Source organism: Hemiscyllium ocellatum, chromosome 6 (genome assembly GCF_020745735.1).
Source record: "Hemiscyllium ocellatum isolate sHemOce1 chromosome 6, sHemOce1.pat.X.cur, whole genome shotgun sequence".
In the NCBI taxonomy this organism is placed as follows: domain Eukaryota; kingdom Metazoa; phylum Chordata; class Chondrichthyes; order Orectolobiformes; family Hemiscylliidae; genus Hemiscyllium; species Hemiscyllium ocellatum.
This window is the reverse complement of record NC_083406.1, coordinates 62,560,235-62,585,452: the sequence shown is the minus strand read 5'-3', so window position 1 is coordinate 62,585,452 and position 25,218 is coordinate 62,560,235. Positions and strand designations below refer to the sequence as shown.

Genomic DNA, 25,218 nt, shown 5'->3' with positions numbered 1-25,218 from the left:
ATTACTTACAGTGTGGAAACAGGCCCAGCGGCTCAACAAGTCCACACCGACCCTCCGAAGAGCAACCTACCCAGACCCATTCCTCTACATTTACCCTTTCACCTATCACTACGGGCAATTTAGCATGGCCAATTCACCTAACCTGCACATTTTTGGACTGTGGGAGGAAACCGGAGCACCTGGAGGAAACCCACGCAGACACGAGAGAATGTGCAAACTCCACACAGACAGTTGCCTGAGATGGGAATTGAATCTGGGTCTCTGGTGCTGCCCAGATGGTGAAATTTGAATTCAATTAAAGAAAATCTGGAATTTAAAGACTCACACTGACTATGAATTCATTATTGATTGCTTGGCAACCCCATCTGTTTCACTAATTTCCTTTAGAGAAGGAAACTGCAACTGTTACCTGGTCTGGACTACACATGACTCCAGACCAACAGCAATATAGTTGACTCTTAACTGCACCCCATAGATGGACAATAAACGCTGACCTAGCCAGCGATGCCCTCATCACCTTAATGAAGGAAAAAAAATACATAAGTATGAAGGTTATTCTTTAGTTATAAAGTGCACTTTTTAAAGGAAATAAATAAATATATTGAAAGCAGTACAGCCATTGGTCGGTAATTGTACTGATCCAGATCCTTTGAAAAAACTCCAGAAGGTACTAAAATGCCAATGAATAATGCTTTCACATTAAATTTACAACTGTTTATAGAGTATTTTTGCAGGGTAAGCACATAGACAGAAGAGTGTTCTCTAACACCAGTGTCATGCATTGTGCAGCACAGGGAATTCTTCTGTTGCACAGTATTTTATAATGTGTGTTATATGGGTATGTAGTGACGTTGTGAAGGCCAATGTAATGCAAAAATTATGCTCCTCTTTCTTAGAACTAGAAAAAAGAATGTTCAAAATGAAGAAGAACTATTTAAGATTTTAACCAGATGGGAAATCTCACAATGACCAATGAAAACTACAATAACAATCAAAACCCAGACAGGCTTTATTACCTGTGGATGACAGTTTATTAACTGCATCCCAAGATTTCTTGATGCTTTCAGAGCAGCCTTTTCCACTCTTCAAGAAGTCATTGGTCACAATATTATAAAAGCCTTCACATGGTGACAAATTCTCAAACAGCCATATTGGTGCAGAAGCAGCAAGAGCTCTACAACACAAACACAAATGGCTTAGAATTCTGTTCTGCATTTATTAGTGATCATAATACTCAATATGATTAAGGTGCACATTGCCAACTTGTTTAACAAAAATAGTCAGCTGTCTATTTAACATTGGCATAAAAACAATAGGAAATAAATTCCAAGTGATCATGTTTACTAATAGAGAGAAAAGCTCATGCAACAAAATCTTAAGGATAAACTAGTAACACAAATAATCAATTGTTCCTTCCTAGATTTCACAGCAAAAATATTAAACAGAATTACAATAAATGTCCTTACACTGCATATGCACCAATACTTAAAATATGATGGAAAACATCCAGATAGATTAGATTTCAATAGTACTGATAAGATTTCATATTTTTAATTGGGATTACATATGCAAGTACCCAGGTGGATACAACATCACACTTTTATTGTAATTTGGGTTTGATTATTTACATAAGTACTGTGCAGTGTTAAATCATTCTGATACAAAGTTGTATTTATCCAAGTAACCATAAGAAATTAAGAATAGATATAAGTTAATTACAACATTTAAGATAAACTAAAGAAACATTTGAAAAAGAAAAGTTTATTTTTAAAAAGAAGATTATGATAAAATAAAGTGGAACTGCTGTAGGAGCAGAAATAGACCATTCGGCCAATCAAGTCTGCTCCAGCATTCAATGACATCATGGTTGATCTGATAATCTTCAATTCCACTCTTCCTGCCTTTTCCCCACAAGTCTAGTGAACCTTCGCTGGAATGCCTCCTATGTTGGTGTACCTTTACTTAGATAAGAATCCCGAAACTGTTCCAGTTGTGGTGTGTCTAGTCCCTTTTGTCATTTTAATAAAACCTCCCAACTTTTATACTCCATTCCTTTTGAATTAAAGGCCATCATTCTATTTGCCTTCCCTAATAGCCACTGAACTTGGAAACAAGCTTTTTGTGATTTGTGGACAGGAACTCACAAATCCCTCTGTTCCATAACATTCTGCTGTCTTTCTTCCTTTAAGTAAGATTTAGTTCCTCCATTTTCCAGCCATAGTGCATAACCTCACACTTTCCTGCATTTTATTCCATCTGCCAAATTTTTGTCCATTCACTTAACTTGCCTATATGGCTCTGCAGTCTCTGTGTCATCCTCACCACTTGTCTTCCGAACTGTCCTAATATATCTAAACTGCCTCAATACTCAAAATTAATGTTTCTACCACTTAATTTTATATGATATTATTGTAAACCTCTTCCTGTAAATTGTTTGTTAACTTCTATCGTTTTTATTTTGGTCCAGATGGGAGCATTCAGGCAATATTGATTAGAATCTAAATGCAAATTTTATTTAAGTAAACGCTTTTATTTTGACAGAGCTGAGATACTCGTTTCTATATATAGACAATTTATAATATTTTAACTTCTATTATCTGCCATTAAATCATACTATATTACATAGATTCATTACTTCAAAAACTAAACTTCTAAACAATAGAAAACTTAAAGATCAAACTGAATGCAAACTAGAAGTCATGTGTTTTTCTTCAAATATTGCACATTCAAAAACAGTTCAAGTTTCTGTGGTATATTAAATTAAACTAAGACAGATTTGCTTCCTGCAGATATTTTCTCTTACCCTCCCAAATTATTACTCACCCAACAACAATGTTTGGATACTTCATCCTAAACCAGGCTGCTAACATTCCTCCATAGGAGCCACCTATAGCAATAACAGGACTATAATGAGCTCCAGGGATGGTCTGTTTCAGATTCCGAATGAGAACTGCAAAATCGGCTAAAGCTTGCTCAGAAGTGAAGTAATTCAAGTTCTTGAGATTCTAGAAGAGAAACATTCATAAAATGTAATTTCAAATAACAACTGAAAATGAACATGGCAGCTTAGTTCCAAAGAAGAGTCATTGGACTAGAAATATTAATTCTGTTTTTCTCTCTACACATGATGCCAGACCTGCTGAGTTTCACTAGCCCTTTCTGTTTTGAAGACATTGAACAAAAAACAAAGAAAATTTACAGCCCAGTAACAGCCCCTTCGGCCCGCCAAGCCTGATCCGATCCAAATCCACTGTCTAAACCTGTCGCCCAAACCCTAAGCATCTGTATCCCTCTGCTCCCCACCTACTCATGCATCTGTCCAGATGCACCTTAAATGAATCTACCGTGCCTGCCTCTACCAACTCTGCTGGTAACACGTTCCAGGCACCTACCATCCTCTGTGAAAAGTACTTGCCTGCATGTATCCCCCTTAAACTTTTCACCTCTCACCTTGAAAGCGTGACCTCTTGTTATTGAATCCTTCACCTTGGGAAAAAGCTTATCTCTATCTACCCTGTCTATACCCTTCATGATTTTATAGACCTCAATCAGGTCCCCCTCAATCTCCGTTTTTCTAATGAAAACAATCCTAACCTACTCAACCCCTCTTCATAGCTAGCACCTTCCATACTAGGCAACATCCTCGTAAACCTTCTCTTCACCCTCTCCAAAGCGTTCACATCATTTTGGTAATGTGGCAACCAGAACTGTACACAGTATTCTAAGTGTGGCCGAACTAACGCATGTACAATTTTAATATGGCCTACCAGATCTTATACTCAACACCCGTCCGAAGCAGGCAAGCATACCATATGCTTTCTTGACCACTCTATCCACCTGTGCAGCAACCTTCAGGGTACAATGGATCTGAACCTCCAGATCTCTCTGCTCATCAACTTTTCCCAAGACTCTTCTGTTTACTGTATAATTCGCTCTAGAATTAGACTATGAAAAATACATCACCTCATATTTGTCTGGATTGAAATCCTTTTGCCACTTCTCCGCCCAACTCTCCAGTGTATCTATATTCTCCTGTATTCTTTGACAGTCCCCTATGCTTTTTGCTGCTCCACCAATCTTCGTGTCATCTGCAAACATGCTGATTATATCAACAGTGCCCTTTTCCAAATCATTTATGTATATCACAAACAACAGTGGCCCCAGCACTGATCCCTACACATTCCCTCATAACTTTTAAATATTTCAAAATACACCTACATATAAAGTTAGTTTTTAAATAGTTAAACAGTATGAAGTAAACAATCAGTGAATTAACACAAAATTAGCTCACAATTATGCTTTGACATATGTATTACAAAAAACATCAGACATTTTGGGGAAAAAGCTCAAATTCAGCATAAAGAGTTCAGTGCCATTTATTGCAAAATTGAAATTCACAGTGACTTTTGTCTTCGTTATGACATCCCAATGGCATTGGTCTCAGGGCTACAACAGTACATGCACCACTAGCCAAGATAGAGCATCACAATAATGCATGAATATTATAAACAGTAACTGTGTTATGCATAGCTATTTCACAATATAGCTACTAAATATTCAAGAATTGACATGAAAATGCTTTCTCCTTCCAAACTATTTTGCCAAGTTGTGATTTAGGAATTCACTTTACTAGCCGTATACGTCACTCATCTGAGGACGAAGAGCTCCAACCCAAATTAGTATTTACTGCCTCTTGTTTCAAACATTGCCCCATTCACACTCCAAAATAAGTTTAAAAAGTACAAGAAATACTCATGGCACCCCAGATCCAGTCTTTTCTTGCACAGTGTTCTTCTCTCATTTTGTCTACATTTCCAACCAATATGAAGTTTCAAAATTCCCTTTTCCCATACAAACCTACTCTCTTTCACATTCCCTCCCAATTAATTCACTTCTGTGGTATTTAAAATTTATTGCCTTGAGAGTAAAAGTAGAAATCAGAAAATCTTTTTAAGGCTGTGGGAATTTGGCAGTGAAACCTGCTTTGCTCTATATCCCACCTCTGGCAGTTTTACCAAATCAATCCAAACATCGTCAATTCAGGTTTATAGCAGTCGTAGGAACTTTAGTTTCTGTACATTCAACTCCCATTTGTCACCATAAACAGGCCATTACCCACCATAGAAATGCCTTCTTTGTTCCTTTTCATCCACCTAAATTGGCTTTCAATTATTCCTGACAAACTATTTTGGAATTGCTGCATCCTTCCTTTCAGCACACAAAGACTGATTACAGAGCCAGGTGCAAGAGGCACGGATCACAGCTAAATTTTACAGTGTATTCACATTTAGAAACTGAATAAGCATTTTTCTAACTTCCACATACTTTTCATTTTAAATGGCCAGGCATCAATTCTAACTACTTAACCATTCCCTGCCTAATTGTAAATATCTTCTTATTCTCTAGTTCATCTATTTTGTTAATTTGAAAAAAAAACACAGATGCTGATGTAAGAAGTAACTTGGACTTTATGTACCCTGTAAAGAGCCAACTGAATTATAAATACACAATTATGTCATTAACTTCTAGTTTCATGGTTCGTATACTATTTTACAAGTAATTTCAAGTGTTGTGATGACAAGGTAATTAAAATGGTGAACTTTAGAAATTGCCAGAACACCACACAAGTACTAGGGTTCAAGGTATTTGGTTATACTAAACTCAGAATGAGAAAGGAAAAACAATTGATGACCCAACATTGAGCTTGTGGTTTAGCCAGGGGGTCTACACTTGCACCAATAAAATATTTAATTTATATACATGGCTCCCAAATGAAGATCTAAAAGCTGTTTGTAAATATGGAAGCTTCTATGTGGAAACAGCAAATCTGGAAGAGAGGTTTGCTGACTTCATTACACATATAAACTATATATCCACATGTTGGATTTAAAAGATTTGGTTTTGGAGCAAAGGGTTAATTACTGCAAAATTCTGATTGGAATATCCCAGGTATGCCACATTTTCATGTAGCTTTATTGCATGGAACTACTCTTTGCTGTAGGTTTATTTGTGTTTTATTCACAGACACAAGCAGTTCAGCTTGGAGAAGCCAAAAGACTTTGGACTTGGATCTGAAAGCAACCAAGTTTGTGTGTTACCCCGAGTTCAAAAGGCAGAGGAAAATTATTTACTAAGAACTGTGAACAGAAGAAGTTAGACCAGGATATTTCTAGATTTCTGTTAAATTCACCAAGCAGAAATTGAGAATGAAGTTCAGACTTCAAAGCTGAAAAATCCTGGACTCTTCAAGGGAACAGAGGTTAAAAAAAAACGAGTTAGTCTGAAGAAAGTGGATAGCTTTAATGAACATGATAAGTAGCTAAAGACTTTCTGGGGGATGTGACAAGAAAAATGGAAATTTCTGTTGAGAGTTTTAGTCTGAAGCATACATGATCATGTTTATTTATGTTTTTTGATGTAAATTGTAAACAGTTACCTTAGAATTTTGCTTGATTCTTTACGACTAAAATTCTTTTCTTTAAACTATAAAACCTTGTGACTTCAGTCTAGTAAATAACTGGGATTTCAAATTTATCTTTAGATGATAACAGTCTCTATGTGGATTGCAACAATTGTGACTGCAGACTTCAGAAGCCAGGACCTTAGAAATGAGTCTTCAGAATTTCAATGTCCATATAAGACAAAGATTTACCATCATTCATTTAATTGCAGAAGAAACTGAAGACAATGGTAACACAGTAATAGAGACCAAAACATTTTACTCTGAAATAAATCTGATAAAATGTTAAGTTTGTAAAATATATTTTTCCAAACTTACGCTGAACGATTTGTTCCCAAAAGGCAAAGACTCTCCATAATACCGATGTTCGGCAAACACCAACATGGCTTCCAGTTCCTTTGAAACTTCCCACATAAAACCCTAGAAAAAATGCACAAAAGCTATGATTTCAACATTGATTATAAACAAATAAAGCAAAATGTACACAGGTTGAGACCAAGCCTGATAAAGTTAAGAAGAATAACTCGAAGGAAAAACATCAAATTTAACCATCTACCTTAATAATGGCCCTCAGTATTTCAATTTACATATAGGATTGAGATTTACCATCATTCACTTACTTTTGGGTAAATTTTGAGAGGAGAAGAACATAAACGTCACCATCCAATACTCTGATGCTTTGAAGAATGCTATGTTCTTGAACCAGAACTTGCCCAGGTAATGTCCTTTTTCTTAGTGAAACCTTTAGCCATGACGAACAGCAAAGACAGGACAAACACACTTAACTAACAAGCCAGAAGAACAGAGAAAGAAATTGATGCCAGCACTAAGAAAATGCATTAAAAAAAAGACAGAAGGCAGAAGTGAACAAAAGAAGAAAAAGAAATACAGAAGAAAGAATAAAAATAAAACATGAACAAAAAAGGGAGTGAAGGAAAGAAAGTTTCCTTAAGCGCTTCAAATACAAATTAAGCTTGAAAACATATCATTGTTTGAAATAAGTAAATGCAGAAATTAATTTACCAAAGCAAGATTCTCCAATGGCAAGATGATCAATGATTAATTAACCTGTTTGTGATTTTTTTTGTAAATATATTTATTAGCAAATTTTTTTAACTTTACAAACATATAAAATTACTGAAAATACAAGCAATAACAAATATCAGTATAATTAAAAGAAAAAAACCACAAATTACAATATGATTACTGTTTACTGACTACTAAACTACCCTTTAATACAAAACAAACCCTAACACTGTGCAAAGCAACACCAAAAAAAGAAAGAAAAGCAAAAAAACTCCCCCCCCAAAAAAAAACAAAATACAAAACAGCTATGCTTAGTGTAAAGCTCCCAAACAAAGGAACGGGAGTATTGTATACATACCCGTATTAACTCAGGAGACCCCCTCCAGGGCCCAGGACTTAACAAATCTAATCATCCTAGTTAAACAAATGCCCTAGTTAAGATAACTGACAAATCTATATCCAAATAACTCAAGCAGGGCTGCCATGTCTTATAAAAATGGTCTGTTGTGTGGTGCACCATGTTTGTAAAAAAAGTCCAAGGGAATGTGCTCCATAATTAATTTCTGCCATCCCAGCAAGCCTGGCGGGTTCTCAGACACCCAATTCATCAGAATATTCTTCCGTGTACAGTATGCAAGAATATCAAATAGTTTCTTCCCATGCCTGTCTAAAGATGATAAATTTGGTAAACCTAAGAGGAGAGATATCAGGTCTACTTTGACTTCAGTCCTCAATACCCTCCTTATCTCTCCTGCCACTGCGCTCCAATAAACACTGAGCCTGTGGCATGTCCAGAAGCAACGGGTAAGAGTACCTACACTTATTTTACATTTGGGGCACAGTGAAGATGCCCCTTTTTTAAACTTCGCCAGACGGTCTGGTGCCAGATGAGCCCTATACAGAACTTTTAACTGCGTAGTGCATGTCCTATTACAGATTGAGATCTTTCAAGTATTCTCCCATATGTTCTCCCATGTTTCAGAAGTGATCTCCACTCCCAGCTCTCCTAGCTCCACTCCTTGTTCCCAGACCTCACATAACCGGTTAATATCCTGCCAGGCCCTGCCACCCAGCAGGCGATAGAGGGCACTAACCGAAAGGGTCCTTGTGGAACGTAGCAACAATCTCTCTGTATCGGACCTATAGGGCTTAGTGAGAAATGTAGTCTTCTTCTGAATGAAATCCCTAACCTGAAAAAAATGGAAAAGGTCTCTGCTGCATTACCCATATTTGCAGCTCAGTTGCTCAAAAGACATCACACCCTCCCCCTCAAACAAATCTCCCAAACTAGAAACTCCTCTCGCTGCCCATAGTTTGAACCCTGAGTCCATCATCCCTGGTCGGAACCCTGGCATGCCAACTATTGGTGTAAGTGGCGAAGTCTTGGATAAACAACCCTCACTCTGACGCATCGCCCTCCATGCCTTGACTGTACTAATGACTTTCCAATCCTCCCACTTCCTCCAAACCAAAGGAGTAGCCATGGGCACCCACATGGGCCCCAGCTATGCCTGCCTCTTCGTAGGATATGTGGAACAGTCCATCTTCCGCAACTACACTGGCACCACCCCCCCACCTTTTCCTCCGCTACATCAATGACTGTATCAGCGCTGCCTCGTGCTCCCATGAGGAGGTTGAACAGTTCATCCACTTTACCAACACCTTCCACCCCGACCTCAAATTCACCTGGACCGTCTCAGACTCCTCCCTCCCCTTCCTAGACCTTTCCATTTCTATCTCGGGCGACCAAATCTCTCTCACTGTACTAATGACAACAGGGTTCCAGCAATGGTCCATAACTGTCCTCGTCTTATCCATGAACAACAGGTTAATAAGAGGGCACTTTGCTTGGGAGGCCTCAATATCCAGCCATATTGAGTTTGGATCGTTACCTACCCAGTCGCAGACAAAGGAGAGCAGGGAAGTCATTTGATACCTCCCGATGTCTGGGAAATCAACGCCTTCCCCTCCTTGAGGCAACTGCCAATTTAGTAAGTTTGATGAGGGGCTGCCCACAATGCCAGATGAACCAAAGCGTTGACCTGGGAAACATTATAGGGAACATATGCATGGGATAAAGCAAGCGAGGGAGAACATTCAACTTAATAAGAGATATTCGGCCCAGCCATGAAATTGGAAGAGCCTCCCATCTCTGGAGATCTCGCCTAATATTGTCGAGCAAGTGAGCAAAGTTAGTCCGAAATAACAGATCAAACTTGTGGGTAATAAAAATGCCTAGGTACCGGAACCCTGTCCGTGACCACTTAAAAGGGAACTTAGAGCCACCTTCAACTTCTGGCACATCCTTAAGGTTTCCCAAAGACATAGCCTTCGATTTTGCAAAGTTAATCTTATATCCTGAAATAGCCCCAAATGAATCGATACATTGTATAAATGGGGTACAGAGGTCATCGGGTTCGATAAAAACAGAAGGACATCATCCGCATACAGTGTAATCTTGTGTGCCCTCAGTCCCACTTCCAGAGCGATAATGTGGACGTTCTGATGAATGGCCTCTGCCAGCGGTTCTATCACCAACATAAAGAACAACGGTGAGAGGAGGCAGCCTTGCCGACTACCCCTGCCAATCCTAAAATTCCCAGACTTCACCCCATTGATGATGACCGCGGCCAGAAGGTGGCGATATAAAACCTCCACCCACCTGGCAAAGACTCCACCCAACCCAAACTGTTCTAAGACAAAAAAAAATACAGCCATTCCACCCGGTCAAATGCTTTCTCTGCATCTAAGGAAATCACCAACCCCTGAATTGATCATTGCTGACAAACTTGGACCATATTCAGCAACCTTCTAATATTATTAGAGGACTTATGAACCTTTATAAAGCCTGTCTGGTCCTCTTTAATAAAATGGGGCAATACCCTTTCCAATCTCAGCTCCAGGATCTTGGACCAAATCTTGAAATCTGAATTTAATAGAGAAATGGGCCTGTGTGAGGCACAATCCTCAGGAACTTTCCCCTTCTTAAGAATTAAGGAAATATCAGCTTCTCTCAAAGATGGTGGTAGGTATTCATCATATAGGAGTGATTGTACATCTCCACCATCGGCCCTGACAGAATCCCTATAAACTCTTTATAAAACTCACCCGGGAGACCATCAAGGCCGGGTACTTTCCCACTCTGAAGTTGCCTAGCTGCCTCCTGTATTGCCTGAACTGTTAAGGAGGCATTAAGAAGAGAGGCCTGTTCCAAGATTAACCCTGGGAGGTCCAGGTTCTTTAAAAAGGTGTCCATTTTAGCCCTCCTGTCCTCGCAACCTTCAGATTGATACAATTCAGAGTAAAAGCTCTGAAAAGCCTCATTAATCTTTTTAGCATCGGATGTAAGGACCCCGGCGCTGTCTCTGATTGCAGTAATGGATTGGGGAGCACGCATTTTCCTAGTCAGGTACGCTAAATACTTCCCTGGCCTATCCCCCTATTTGAACAGCCTTTGTCTAGCAAAAACAAGTTCTTCTTTGCGTTTTGTGTCAGTATTGAATTCAAGGCAGCCCAGATGGCTGTGATCCGCTGTAGCTTAGTCACCAAAGGCCGCTCAAAATGTGCCATCTCAGCGGCTTTCAACCATGTCTCAAGTAGACAGTGCTGTTCCTCCTTCTGTCATTTCAGGCTACCCAAATAGGAAATAGCTAATCCCCTAGCAAAGGCCTTAGCAGTCTCCCATAGCATAGATGGACTACTAGCCATGTCTGAGTTGATAGTCAAGAATCACTGAAGCTCTCTCAAAACGTATTCCACAAATTTGGAATCCTTAAGGAGAAAAGGGTCCAAACGCCAGTGTCGCAAACCTAGCCCTTCACTCTTGGCCTTAACCTCCAAATATACTGCCACGTGATCAGAGATAGCTATATTCCCAATTTTACCATCCATAATCGAATCCAGAAGGGCTGAGGGAGCCAGAAAGAGGTCAATCCTCATGTGACATTTATGTGGGTTTGAAAAAAAGGTGAAGTCGCTGCCAGTAGGGTGAAGACATCTCCAAATATCCACCAGCCCCAATTCCTCGCATAAGTCAATCATCTGCTTGGCCTGCAAAGAAATAGTTGGGGGCCCACAAGGCATCCTGTCCACTGTTGGATCCAAAAGACAATTAAAATCCCCCCCCCCACCCAGATAATAATGTGCCGTGTTCCAAAAGCACTCAACGTAGACAAAGCACTAATCAAAAATTTGAGGGGATGCACCGGAGGACAGTAGACGTTTAAAATGCCATATTCCTCCCCATGTATCAGGGCTTTAAGTATCACAAACTGTGCCTGCTCATTCGTCACCTGCTTTAATAATGTGAATGGAAGATTTTTCTGGATAAGTACCGCCACTCCCCTACTTTTAGTAGGAAAGAATGAAAAGAATACCCAGTCATAACACCCCTGTTGTAATTTCAGGTGTTCCCCATTATCAAGATGGGTTTCCTACAACAAAGTGATATCAAACCTTTCCCTCTTAAAACTAGAAAGCACTTTTTTCCTTTTAACAGGCGAATGACTTCCCTTAATGTTCCAGGTGCACCATTTAATAAGACACTTAGCCATATCCCCACGGGGGTGGGGGGGGGGGGTTGTTGCTGCACCAGCCCTGATCTGTGCATTGTAACCCAATATGCCCTTTCAATCTGAAGCCTGCTGGACTCAATGTAAAGGCCCGAAAATTTCAGCAGCCAGCTTTCAAAGAAGTTGACTGGCTGTTCACCTTCCTCACCTTCAAGGAGCCCGACAATTCGGAGATTTATCCTCCAACCTCAATTTTTGAGGTCTTCGACATGGTCTCGCAAGGCCCGCACCTAGATTCGACTGGATGAGGACTCCATCACAGTTTCCGAGGCCTTAGTTCGACCCTCCAACTCCTCTAGCCTCTCCCCAAGGCCCTGGATCTCCTGCTCATGCTTCTGCAGCATGGATGCAATAGATTGGATCTGGGCACAGATCACCCCACAGACTTCCTCAATCGCAGCCCCGACATTCAAGGTAAGTGTCTCCATTGCCGCAGCCAATCCCTGTGAGTCTATCAAGTCCCCGGGGGGATTCATGAGAGGCTGTTCCTGCTACTGCTCCAGTCTCTGGTGTGGTAGGTGCTGCAGGGGAGTGTCCTCCCTGCTGCTGTTTGCTTGTTCCTTTTCCCTTTGACATCCTTCCCACTCTAAAATATTAACAAATATGTGTTCTGTAAGGTTTTAAACTAATAATTCCACTATGTAAATTGGCCAGCGATAGCAAAAAATACCAGTATGCTTGGCTGTTAGGCAGAGCTGTCCACAGAATTCTACAGAATCACCACCATCTTGCCGAGTCCCGTTTGTGATCCTTATAAGCATTCCAACATACTTTTGACTCCTTAATACGCATTACCTTAATAGTCTTGGTCTTACCAAATGTTTACATCACTCAATAGCTATATATTAAATGATTAGCAATCAACCCATGCCAGGAGCTTTAGTTGTTTCTACTCCTTTCTTTCTTCCCCCCCTTTTGGTTTTAATCTTATTAATTATAACAAATATTTTCTGTTCAGTTCTGATACAGGGCTTTATCTCAAAACATTTAACTTTAGTTGCTTATTCTTTACAGAGGCTGCATATTTCCAGCATTATGCATCCTTATTTCTATTTTTGCTGATATTCCCACTCATGAGAAGGAAAACATAAAGCAACACATTCTAGTAACCAATTTCCATGACGTCTACATGGTGATGGGCTTGCCAAACCTTGTTCCCATAGCTGTCTGATTTGATGAATACCATTAGCTCTGTACAAATAGGATAAAGCTCCAACACAGCTACAAAGTGATACTCCATTTAATGGAAGAACAACAAGCATTATAAAGGACGGTTAACACAGAAAATATCCCACAGCGGTTCACCGAGGTGTAAGGAAAGCAGACATCAGCCAAAGCTGAGGAGGTTAGCCAAATAATGGAGGAGATTTTAAGTGACAGAAAACTGAATGCATGGAAAAGAATTCTAGAGTCAAGGTGAATGAAAATGGCATCAAAGTGACTGAAAATATAACTATCAATTAGTGGGATGTGGTAATGGGTCGAATGCGTGGAAATGCACAATGCTAGAGTCAGAGAAATGGAGAAATCGATGTAAGGGAATGAGAGTGTGCGGGTTTATTATGGGGCTGAAATAAATCAAGAAAGAGGGACAATGCTATGGGCGGATGGAAACACAAGATAAAGTTAATCTTCCCCTGCTACCTCCACACCACTAAAAACATTTGAATGGGTTCTTACTGAAAGCTGAGAAAAATGCTTATAATTCATAAATGTAACTTTTGAAATCAATCTACCTAGTTACCACATACAGATTTCAAAACAAACATTTTTATATGGTTACTAAGAAATCCATCTTTTAAAACAGCAAGTTTCAACTAAGCAATTAGTAGATTACTGAACCCATGATAGAAGTGTCAGTTATTTCTCCTCCCTCTTGCCACCCTTAGTTTCAATAGCAAGTACAACATACACTATTAAAAAAAAGAGTTACTGATCTCGATTAAGATAGTAACAACCACAAGAGTACATGAAAGTTGAATTAATTGAGGCAGATATCAGACTGACAACTCTCAATAGTGAGGTGAGAAAGAAGTACACAGAGTGGTCAGCTAAAGTAAATTAAGAATAGTAAAGATTACGTAAGTTTGACTGAACCCCTTATATGAGTGCAATGAGTAAAATTAGTGAATTAGAAGTGCTGAAAAGTCAATTGAAAATAAGCTTCATAAAAAGTAACCAGCAAATTGGCTAGTGAAGTATGAGAATTGAAGAATAATTGAAGAATGAAGCTTGTTTGTGCTTTGTGGAGGAGAAGGAGAAAGGAAGATAATACTTGTCAGGAAGAGTTTCATGTAACTAAAAACTGAATGCTGAAAATTTTACTGAGCCTGAGATTACTGAGAAGTAGCCAACAGAAAAGTGAAATGAACATGATATGATACAAACAGTAAAAGATGACAGCTGTAAGATTGCTTTGGAAATCCAAGAAAGAGATCAAAAGTGTGTTGTCAACTGTGATCATGAAGACTTCAATCCGTCTAATATTCATCTGATTCATAGTGAGGATGTCAGTGGTTTTGTCACAGGGTGCTGTTATGCATCATGATCAATTGCTGTGAGCTAGCTTACTGTAAAAAGAGAACCAAGTTTCTCCTGTCAGAACAATGCTGCAGCATTACCAATATACATGAATTGCCAACTCACAGACAGATAGCAACTAGGAATCTGATAGATCTGGGTTAAACTGCATGGGAATCTCAGCCCCCAAACACATAACATAGAAAGCTACTGGCACCTAGACATGTCCTGGTGTCTATCAGTCAGGTCCAAGCTATGGGTAAAATGACTTAGAAAAGTCAAAGCTATTGGACTGGAGTCCAATGGGTAGCTGGTGATCTGTTTAAGCAAGCACCTTTTCAGTAAATGCTGCAACTCTGGATTTTGCACACAGGCACTTCTGTTGTTCCTGTGAATTCAGTTTATATGGTCAAGAGGGAGATGCAGATGCTGAACAAGACTGTGTCTCCAAGTCCTGATCACAGTGTGCAAACAAAAAGCATCCAACTCTCTGCGTGTACAGCAAAGACAGAAAAATCAAGAAAGCTTAAAAGAATGCATGCAATAAAATACTTGATCAAACAAAGAATGACCATCACCCTGCAAGCAGCAATGTATCTTCATTGGAAAAAAATAAATGGGATTGCGAGAAATAACATTCCAATGTGATCTGAACATTCTTTCTCCACCCATAGTATATGTATTAAAATATTTGTCTTTTATCCATCTTAAGTCTGATTGAGTAAATGCATATTTTCAGGTTTTAAAGGGGTATATTTTCAGTTGCATAGTAGAAGGTTAGAAATCCTTTCTTTTCACTGCTCTTGTTAAAATTGGGTTTACAATAAATAGTTAATTTTCTGCTACCTAGAGTGAAATGCTTTCAGCAGTCAGTTAAGCAAAGGGTAGTCATATTGGAGTTTTATACATTTTATTGTAGCTTAAAGGACAGTGGTGTATGATTACCAGTGCATTCTTCCGATTAAGTCATGATACTTGTTGAAACAAATGTAATTATTTCCACGACTGGATATCTGCTGCAATCATCAGTAACAACTTGCAATTTTTCACTAGTGTTCAAGTCTGCAAAATCAACACTAATATAATCCATATCCATGTCCATGAGGATTGAGAAGATTTGGCATTGTAGTTGCTCCTTGCCATGGTAAGCACAGACTGATTGTGTATTCAAATATGTCATCAATTCCTGAGAACCATTATCTTTCCTCCAAGTCGTTTAATATTCACAAATTCCTGATCAATAACATATTCCCTAATGATTGTGAAATGTCAATGCTATTGATGCAGAACACAAGATCATGGGTTATAATGGTGACCTCATTCCAACATTGTGAAATTTTGTTTGTAAGTACTCTTCTGACCATATCATTCCACTTTCATGATTCCATAGGTATCATGCCCAATGTTTCATCTTGTTTTGTTGCTGGTTTGGTGTCAGCTAGTTTGAGCAGTTTTGTCACCACATTTAGATCTAAATTATTAAGTTGTCATTTGCCAACATTTTCCTCACAAATAGTATGACTGTTGGCAATGGACTGTTGTGAGAGATAGCATACTGGTTGAGCTTGCCTGGCTGGTACTCAACAAGCAACTTGGACTTTGGTAACTTCAGTATCCCAATGCTGTACTCAAGTGTGCTTTGTGGATTGCTGAACAAACGTACTAGTGGTCTATGATTGGACATCACTTCAAACTCAGCTCTGCACAAATAGAAATGAAAAGGAAAGACATCCCATTCAAGACAGCACATCCTTTGCAAATAACATTGCTCCACAGATATTTTAAAAATGGCTTACCATTGCAACAATTGATGGGTTCCCTACTTTGTAATTTTGTTGGAAAACTGTATTTAGCCAAAAGGCTTGCACTGAAGACAAGGTGGGTAGTTTTCTCAGTCAATTTAGGTATTTGTACAACATGATGACAACTGCTGTTTGATCTGGTTTGAGTGATATGGTCCACTTCCACTTGGTGGTCTCATTTGTTACATTGTATAGTGAGGCCAGGACTGATGGCTCCTAGAAAACTCCAAACTTCCTGTAAAATTGTTGCGGCTACACCACTTGCAATGGCTTCAGCTTTCCATGTATCAAATAATGCCCCATTATTGCTGAATACATCGCTGAAGAATTTGATTCTAATTTCATTGAACAAATACTTGTCTTTACTCAAGGTGAAAGCATGTTAGAACACAGAAGAATACAGCACAGTATAGGCCCTTCAGAGCTCGATGTTGTGCCAACTTTTTATCCTACTCTAAAATTAGATTATCCTACATACCCTTCATTGTGCTATCTTCCACATGCCTAACCCAAGAGGTGCTTAAGTGTCCCTAATGTATCTGATTCTACGACCACTGCTGGCACTGCATTCCACACACCCACCACTCTCTGAGTAAAGAACCTACCTCTGACATCTCCCCTAAACCTTCCTCCAATTAACTTAAAATTATGCCTCCTCATGATAGACATTTCCACCATGAGAGAAGGTCTCTGGCTATCCACTCTACCTAGGCCTCTCAACATCTTGTATATCTCTATCAAGTCACCTCTCATCCTCCTTCGCTCAAATGAAAAAAGCTCTAGCTCCCTCAACTTTTCTTCATAAGACATGCCCTCCAGCCCAGGCAGCATCCTGGTAAATCTCCTCTGCACCCTCTCTAAAGCTTCCGCATCTTTCCTATAATGAGGCAATCAGAACCCAACACAATATTCCAAGTGTGGGCTAAACGGGACTCGATTGAGCTGCAGCATAACCTAATGGCTCTTAAATGCAAACCCCATTAATGAAAGCTAACACACCCTCTTAACAACCATATTAACCTGGGTGGCAACTTTGAGGGATCTATGGACATGAACCCCAAGACCCTCTGTCCGTCCATACTGCCAAGAATCTTGCCTTTAACCCTATATTCTGCATTCAAATTTGATCTTCCAAAGTGAATCAATTCACCTTTTCCAGGTTAAACTCCATCTGCCATTTACCAGCCCAGTTCTGCATCCTGTCAATATCTCATTGCAACGTACAACAGCCCTCCACGCTATCCACAACTCCACCAACCTTTGTGTCACCCTTCCACTTCCTCAATCAATATAAAAATCACAAAGAGTCACAGAACTGATCCCTGCGGAACACCACTGGTCACCGAGCTTCAGGCTGAATACTTTGCATCTACCACCACCCTCTGTCTTCTATGGGTCAGCCAATTCTGTATCCAGACAGCCAGATTTCCTTGTATCCCATGCCTTCCTACTTTCTGAATGAGCCTACCATGGGGAACCTTATCAAATGCCTTGCTAAAATCCATGTACATCACATTCACTGCTCTACCTTCATCAATGTGTTTTGTCACATCCTCAAACAATTCAATCAGGTTTGTGAGGCATGACCTGCCCCTCACAAAGCCATGTTGACTATCTCTAATCAAACTATAGTTTTCCAAGTAATCATAAGTCCTGTCTCTCAGAATTCTCTCCAATACTTTGCCCATCACTGACTTAAGACTGACTGGTTTGTAGTTCCCAGGATTATCCCTATTCCCTTTCTTGAACAAGGAAATAATATTTGCCACCCTCCAATCATCTAATACTACTCCAGTGGACAGTGAGGATACAAAGATCATCACCAAAGGCGCAGCAATATCTTCCCTCACTTCCTGTAGTAACCTAATGTATATTCCCTCTGGCTAAGGGGATTTATCCATCCTTCTGTTTTTCAAAATTTTCAGCACATCTTCCTTCCTAACATCAACCTGTTGTAGCATATCTGTCTGTTTCACGCTGTCCTCAGAAACGTCAAGATCCCTCTCAGTAGTGAATACTGAAGCAAAGTATTCATTAAGAACCTCCCCTACTTCCTCTGACTCCAGGCGTAAGTTCCCTTCACTATCCCTGATCAGTCTTACTCTCACACTGGCTCTCCTCTTGTTCCTCATATAAGTGTAGAACGTCTTAGGGTTTTCCTTAATCCTATCCACTAAAGCTTCATCATGCCCCCTTCTAGCTCTCCGAACTCCATTCTTTAGTTCATTCCTGGCTACCTTGTAACCCTTAGAGCCCTGGCTGATCCATGCCATCTCAGCCTTAAATAAACTTCCTTCTTCCTCTTGACTAGATGTTCCACATCACTTGTCACCCAAAGTTCTTTCAACCTCAGTGGGACAAACCTGTCGAGCACTATCAGCAGGTGCTTCTTAAATAACCTCCACAATTCTATTGTGCATTTCCCTGAGAACTGTATTAGAGCGGTGCTGGAAAAGCACAGCAGGTCAGGCAGCATCCGAGGAGTAGGATATTCGTTCCTGATGAAGGGCTTTTGCCCAAAGCATCAATTTTCCTGGTCCTCGGATGCTGCCTGACATGCTGTGCTTTTCCAACACCACTCTAATATAGACTCTGGTTTCCAGCATCTGCAGTCCTCACTTTTGTCTATTTCACTAGAACATCTGTTCCCAGTTTAGATGCCCCAGTTCCTGCCTAATAGCATTGTAATTGCGCCTCCCCCAATTAAATACTTTCCCATACTGTCTGTTCCCATCCTTCTCCATGAGTATAGTAAAGGTCATAGAGTTGTAATCACTGTCACTGAAATGCTCTCCCATTGTGAGCTCTGGCACCTGACACGGTTCATTGCAAAGTACCAAATCCAATGTGGCCTCCCCTCGAGTCATCCTAACTACATATTGCATCAGGAACCCTTCCTGGACACACCTGACAAAAACTGTTCCATCCAAGCTATTTGAACTAAGTGGGTTCCAAGCAATATTAGGGAAGTTAAAGTCACCCATGGCAACAACCCTGTTACTTCTGCACCTTTCCAAAATCTGCTCCCCAATCTGCTCCTCCATGTCTCTGTTGCTACTGAGGGGCCTGTGGAAAATTCTCAATTAAGGGACTGTTCCTTCCCTGTTTCTGACTTACACCCATACTGACTCTAAGACAACCCTCCTGGACAATCTGCCTTTCTGCAGTTGCGATAATATCCCTGATTAGCAATGCCACTCTTCCACTTCTTTTACCTCCCACTCTATTCCTTTCGAAACTATTCCTGCCCCTGTGATATTCACATCTCCGTAATGGCCACAACATCATTGTTACAAGTACTGATCCATGCTCTCAGTCATCACCCTTATTTCTGATACTTCTTGCATTAAAAACTTCAACCCATCGCACTGACTGTATCTTTGCCCTATCTCTCCTTACAGACTCTCTGCAGACCCTGTATCTGGCTGATCACTACCTACTCCATTGTCTGATCTATAGCCTCAGGTTCCCACACCTTTGCCAATCTGATTTAAACCTTCCCGAAGAGCATTAGCAAACCTCCCGCCCAGAATATTGGTGCCCCACCAGTTCAGGTGCAACCTGTCCTTCTTGTGTAGGTCTTACCAATGATCCACATATCTGAAGCCCTCCCTCCAACACCACCTACAGGCAGGTGTTCATCTGCACTTACTCTCTATTCCTAGCCTCAATGGCATGTGGCACCAGTAGCAATCCTGAGATTATTACTCTGCTTGTCCTGCCTTCTAGTTTCCAACCTGACTCATAATATTCTTTTTTCAGGTCCTCCTCCTTTTCCCTACCTATGTCATTGGTACCAATATGCACCATGACTTCTGGCTGTTCTCCCTCCCCCGTAAGAATCCTGTAGGCCCAATCTGAGATACCACTGACCCTGGCACCCAGAAGGCACACACCATCTGAGAGTCTCGCTTGTGATCACAGAATCTCCTATCACTATTTTCTCCTACTCTCTCCCCTTCCCTTCTGAGCCACAGAGCCAGGCTCAGTGCCAAACACATGGCCACTGTAGCTTTCGCCTGGTAGGTCCTACCCCCCAATAGCATCCAAAACATTACAACTAACCAAGTTGGCTGTGAGTTACTGAGACTGGCAGAGCCTTCAGGGTTGCTTGACAGATCACTCCTCTTGGTACTTCCAGGAAGCAATGTGATTGGGTGAGACTGGTAGCCTCCCTGAATTCAGCATGAAACTCAAATCTTTTTAACTCCTTTAATTTCAAGATGTTGTAAGCAAGCATTCAGGCTTGGATTGAGTACCCTTTCTGGGTAACTAACTACAGATGAGAATGTCATGACTGATGTTCAGTCTGCATTCAAGTTGTCCAAATGCAGGCTGAATCATGTGCTGAAATATCTCCACTGTGAAATGTTAAGTTTCTTGTATTGTAAGCCATCAACATGGGTATAAAATATTGGGAGATACTTCAATGCTTCTGCAAATCTGATTTGATGGCATCGTGAATTGAGTTTAAGTTTAGCAAAGTGTTTAATATCAAGTACACTCTCTATACCATCAATTGTCAGTGACAAACGCCTTTCTCAATGCATGCGGTAGTTTGTTGACCACATATCAATGCAGATTCTTCTGACTCTTGCTTGAGTTTCTTGTTGACTTCAATCATACGCAAATCTGTAAGTCTGTTGCCAAATGAAAACTAATACCTGTGTCACATTCTACAAGTGTTGAACTTTGGCAGCTTCAAGTTCAGCAGCTCTATCCTCTGAAAATAATGGTGATCTTGCTACTCAGTAACTCTGACAGCAGTTTTTTTTTCCACAAGTGCCATTTGGTGTACTCGGCCAGAGTAACAGTTTTGAATTATTTATGTTTGGTTCCTTATGACATGGTCAATTTCACTAGAGTCATACATGGTTGCTAGGTGTCTCAAGCAATACACAAAATACTAGTCATCCGGTTTATATTTTATTTTGTATGTCTAAAGATAATTGTTTCACATATTATGCTTCTCTTGCACATAAACCAAGTGTTTGTGCCTTTGTTATTGAATTGTGGTGATTTTGATAAAGTGTAAAAGGTTTAAAAAATTCCTCTAATTCTTTACTGCCAAAGTGGAGAAGCATTTTTCTCAATTCACTCCTGGGGCATGGGCATTGCTGGCTGGTCAGCATGTATTGCTTGCCACTGTTTCCTTTAAGTAGGTAATGGTGAACTACCTTCTTGAACTGCTGTCATCCATGTGCTGTAGGTAGGGCCAAAATGCTGTGAGGAAGGGAATTTCAGAATTTTGACTCAGCAACAGTGGAGGAATAGCAGCAGATGGAATATGAAACCTGGCCTCCTGGTTCAGAGGTAGGGATATTACCCACAAGCATTCAATCCCCTCCAGCAGTGATGCTCAGTCACAACAGCGTGTACTATCTACAAGATGCACTGCAGAAATTCACCAAAGATCATTACACAATATCTTCCAAAGCTGTAATCACTTCCATCTAGAAATACAAGGGTAGCAAATATATGAGAACACCACCATCTTCAATATTCCCTCCAAGCCACTCAACATCCTGACTTGAAAATATTTCAGCATTCAATATCTTTTTCACTTCATCATCTGCGGTGGCAAAAATCTACCACGGCCCCTTCAAAACTCCACAACAACTTTTGCCAATGTGGAATCACAGGTGACAGTTCCACATTGCCTGAAAAAGAGGCAAGGACAGTACTATTTTCATCAGCAATAATGAATAAGATTGCTTGTAAAACTTTCCTGCTTATATGATCCAAGTCTGTGATCTTTTGAAACAGGCTGATTGTTTCTTAAAATCTACAACTTTAAATGCTGTCTTTTCTGCAGAGAGTAAGCAAAAGCATCAAAAAGATTCATACCATCTTATTTTGCATATCTTTATTATTGGTGCACAGTCTTTGGGACTACAGTCAACCAGATTTAAAAGTCTATGGGTAAAATGGCTTCTTCAGGCTCTGTTTCTGCTGGCTGACTATCTTCTGTTGATAAAGCTACGGTATAGAATTATGAATGAAGGTGAAAAAACTAAACTTTGCAATTTTTAATGACAGTATACATTAGAGTGCAATACTATGTTCAGTTTCTGATAAAGGAGCTGATGAGCCAAGTAGTAGGAAAAGTGTGGTATCTGTTGACTATGTTATTATTTCTGTGGTGTAGAAAACACATGAAAGGAGACAAAAATGGGAGAAAACAGGAAATAAGACAGTGGAAGGAAATTGGAAACACTTTAAAGAGTTATTTTTAAACTGCTAAAGCAATTAAGGAATTAATGAAATAAAAATTCAAGTGTAATACCAACAAGAATAACCAAGTAAGTTATGGAATGCACTGAGAATGGCAAATACATAAAATATGAAAAAAAATTAAAGCTAGGATGTCTATAAAGACAAACTGAGAAATCACAAGAAAGGAAGGAAGAACATAAACAAACTATAACAGTTGAATGGTGTAGCAGCTTTCAAATATGGCAGACATGAGCAAACTGTGGAGAAACCTTGGATTATTAGAAAAAAAGTGGAATGTGCTGTTTTAGTACAATGATGTTGTTAAATATTAAATTATTGCTTTCAACAATATTCTCAAATGACACAGGAGAAACATAGTCAAAATAAGAAATCAGCTTGAGGGCAGGTTTTCACTAGAAATCTTTAAATTTGTAAGGGACAAGATGCTGGCGATGTTGCAAGTAGATAAAATCCAGGGTTTGATAAATTCATCCCCAGCATTGTAACAGATTTAACACTGGACATTTTAATTCTCTCAGCAATATTTTGCAGATCTCTCTGAACACAATGATATGGGGCTTAGGAACAGGAGTAGGATGTTTGGCCCTTCAACCTGAGGTCAGGGCACAATCGAGGTAATCACCTCTTTTTAAATATAGGCTAAAAACAAGCAATAAGCTACAGATCTATAACCTTTACTTTGTGGGAAAATTGTTCAAAAACCATAATGCAAACAAGTACAAGCAATCACTTTGAGTTACTGGAGTGAACAATAGGCTTTTGGAATGATAGATCTTTCTTAAGTAGTAGTAACGAAATAGTGAATATAGCTTTACAGAATTCTAGAAAACTATTTGACACTATTCTACATAACAGATTACTGTATTGTCCTGATTCCTGCACTAGAACACAATATACAGTATTAAATCTAGAATTGGCGGCTTTGTAGAAACTTCCTTCATTGTAATGACATCACCATTACTTTTCCAAATCAAATTATTTTTACAGACTAATAATTGGACACGGAGGAGAGCCATTTTAGAATCATTAATACAATTGGCCAAACAAGCCATAATTCAGAAGATTAAAACTACAGTATGAAATTAAATAAGAAACAAAACAGCTTAACGATCACATAAGTAATTACGGGTATCTGTGTATTGTGAGAACTTATGCTAACATGGTTCAAATTTGGTAATTAGAATTCTGAAAAAGAAATTAGCACTACGTGATCATGCAGAGTTTAAGGCACTTTAAGAAGGAAATTATTAAAACATCTGTATCAAGATTTCTAGTTTAATTTGGAAACACTATATTTGGGTTAAATTATTGATATCCTGTGAAAGGATGCATGGCAATAATCAGACAGTTACCTTATCAGATGATAAAGACATGAAGACAATTTACATTCCAGCCAGAATGAAATCCAGTGGAAACTGCAAATTTGGGACACTGAATAACTTCTTTACTAGCAAGAGTTTTTATTTTTAAATTGTCTTTGAAAACCAGATAAGCCAAATATCCTAGAAGTTAATGTATTTCTTATAGTATTTCCTCCATTTTCCTCTCACCTGAGATTGTGTCTGAATCAAGAGTCGAACCAATAAGATATGATTTTTGTGTCATCAGGTTTCTTGTTCATTGCCAAACCAGGGTTCTTTTCAATTGAGGAAAATACATTCTCATACTGTGTTCTACCACATTAGCAATCTACCCAGGAGACATGGCTGCTGTATGGCAAGGATACCTGTGAGGGTCGGAGGTGTTAAAATCCTGCAGGCCTCGCCCAAGATCCCCATGTGCTGCGTTGTTAATGATTGAAACGTTGGGGTGGCAAAGAAAGCCAATAACCACTCATCAATATTAGTTATAGGGTAGCAGATGAAGTTTTATGCAGAGAAATATGAAGCAATGCATTTTGGAAGAAAGAATATGGACAGACAATTTAAAAGGAAGGGTATGATTCTTAAAGGAATGTAAGAGATGCCTTGTATCTAAATGGATTGCTCATGGAAGGTGAATGAATAGGTGGAGAGAGCAGCAAATAGAGCATACACTGGTCTGGGCTTTATCAATAGGACCATAGAATACAAGGGTAAGGAAAGGATGCTGAAATTATACAAGATACTTGTTAAACCTCAGCTGGAGGACCCAGTACAGTTCTGGGTGCCATATTTTCAGAAGAATGTGAATGTATTAGGCACAGTACAAAAGAAATTTTACAAAAATGGTTCCAGGGATGAGAAACTTCAATTATGAAGATAGAGTAAAAAGGATGTGATTGTTCTCTTCAGAGAGAAGAAAGCTAACAGGAAATTTAATATAAGTTTTGAAATCATGAAAGTTTGCATAGAGTAGCTGGGAGAAGCAGTTCCAGCTCATAAAAGAAAAAGAGGGTACAGATTTCAAGTGATTTGCAAATGTAGCAAATATTATATGCAATACAACGTTTTCACACAACAAGTTATGGACTGGATTGCACTGCTTGAACTGTGGCAGAGGCAGGTTCAATTCAGGTATTCAGGAGGACATTAGGTTGTTTCTATTCAAGACATTACGTGCAAGGTACGGAGAAAAGGCAGGAGAATGGCACTTAGTCGTAATATGCATTGGAAAAGCCAAT

At 39.5% G+C, this 25,218-nt stretch overlaps 1 protein-coding gene across 1 annotated transcript in view; it reads right to left on the bottom strand.

The window, feature by feature from the left end:
• The window catches only part of prcp (prolylcarboxypeptidase (angiotensinase C)), a 51,557-nt gene that overhangs the window by 15,889 nt on the left and 10,450 nt on the right, over window positions 1–25,218 (bottom strand). Inside the window, exons 3-5 of the mRNA XM_060826611.1 lie at window positions 6,779–6,880; window positions 2,824–3,005; window positions 1,017–1,174 (exon numbers count right to left, since the gene is read on the bottom strand). Of these exons, the coding sequence (XP_060682594.1) occupies window positions 1,017–1,174; window positions 2,824–3,005; window positions 6,779–6,880 (442 nt within the window). The remainder of the gene's footprint in view (window positions 1–1,016; window positions 1,175–2,823; window positions 3,006–6,778; window positions 6,881–25,218) is intronic.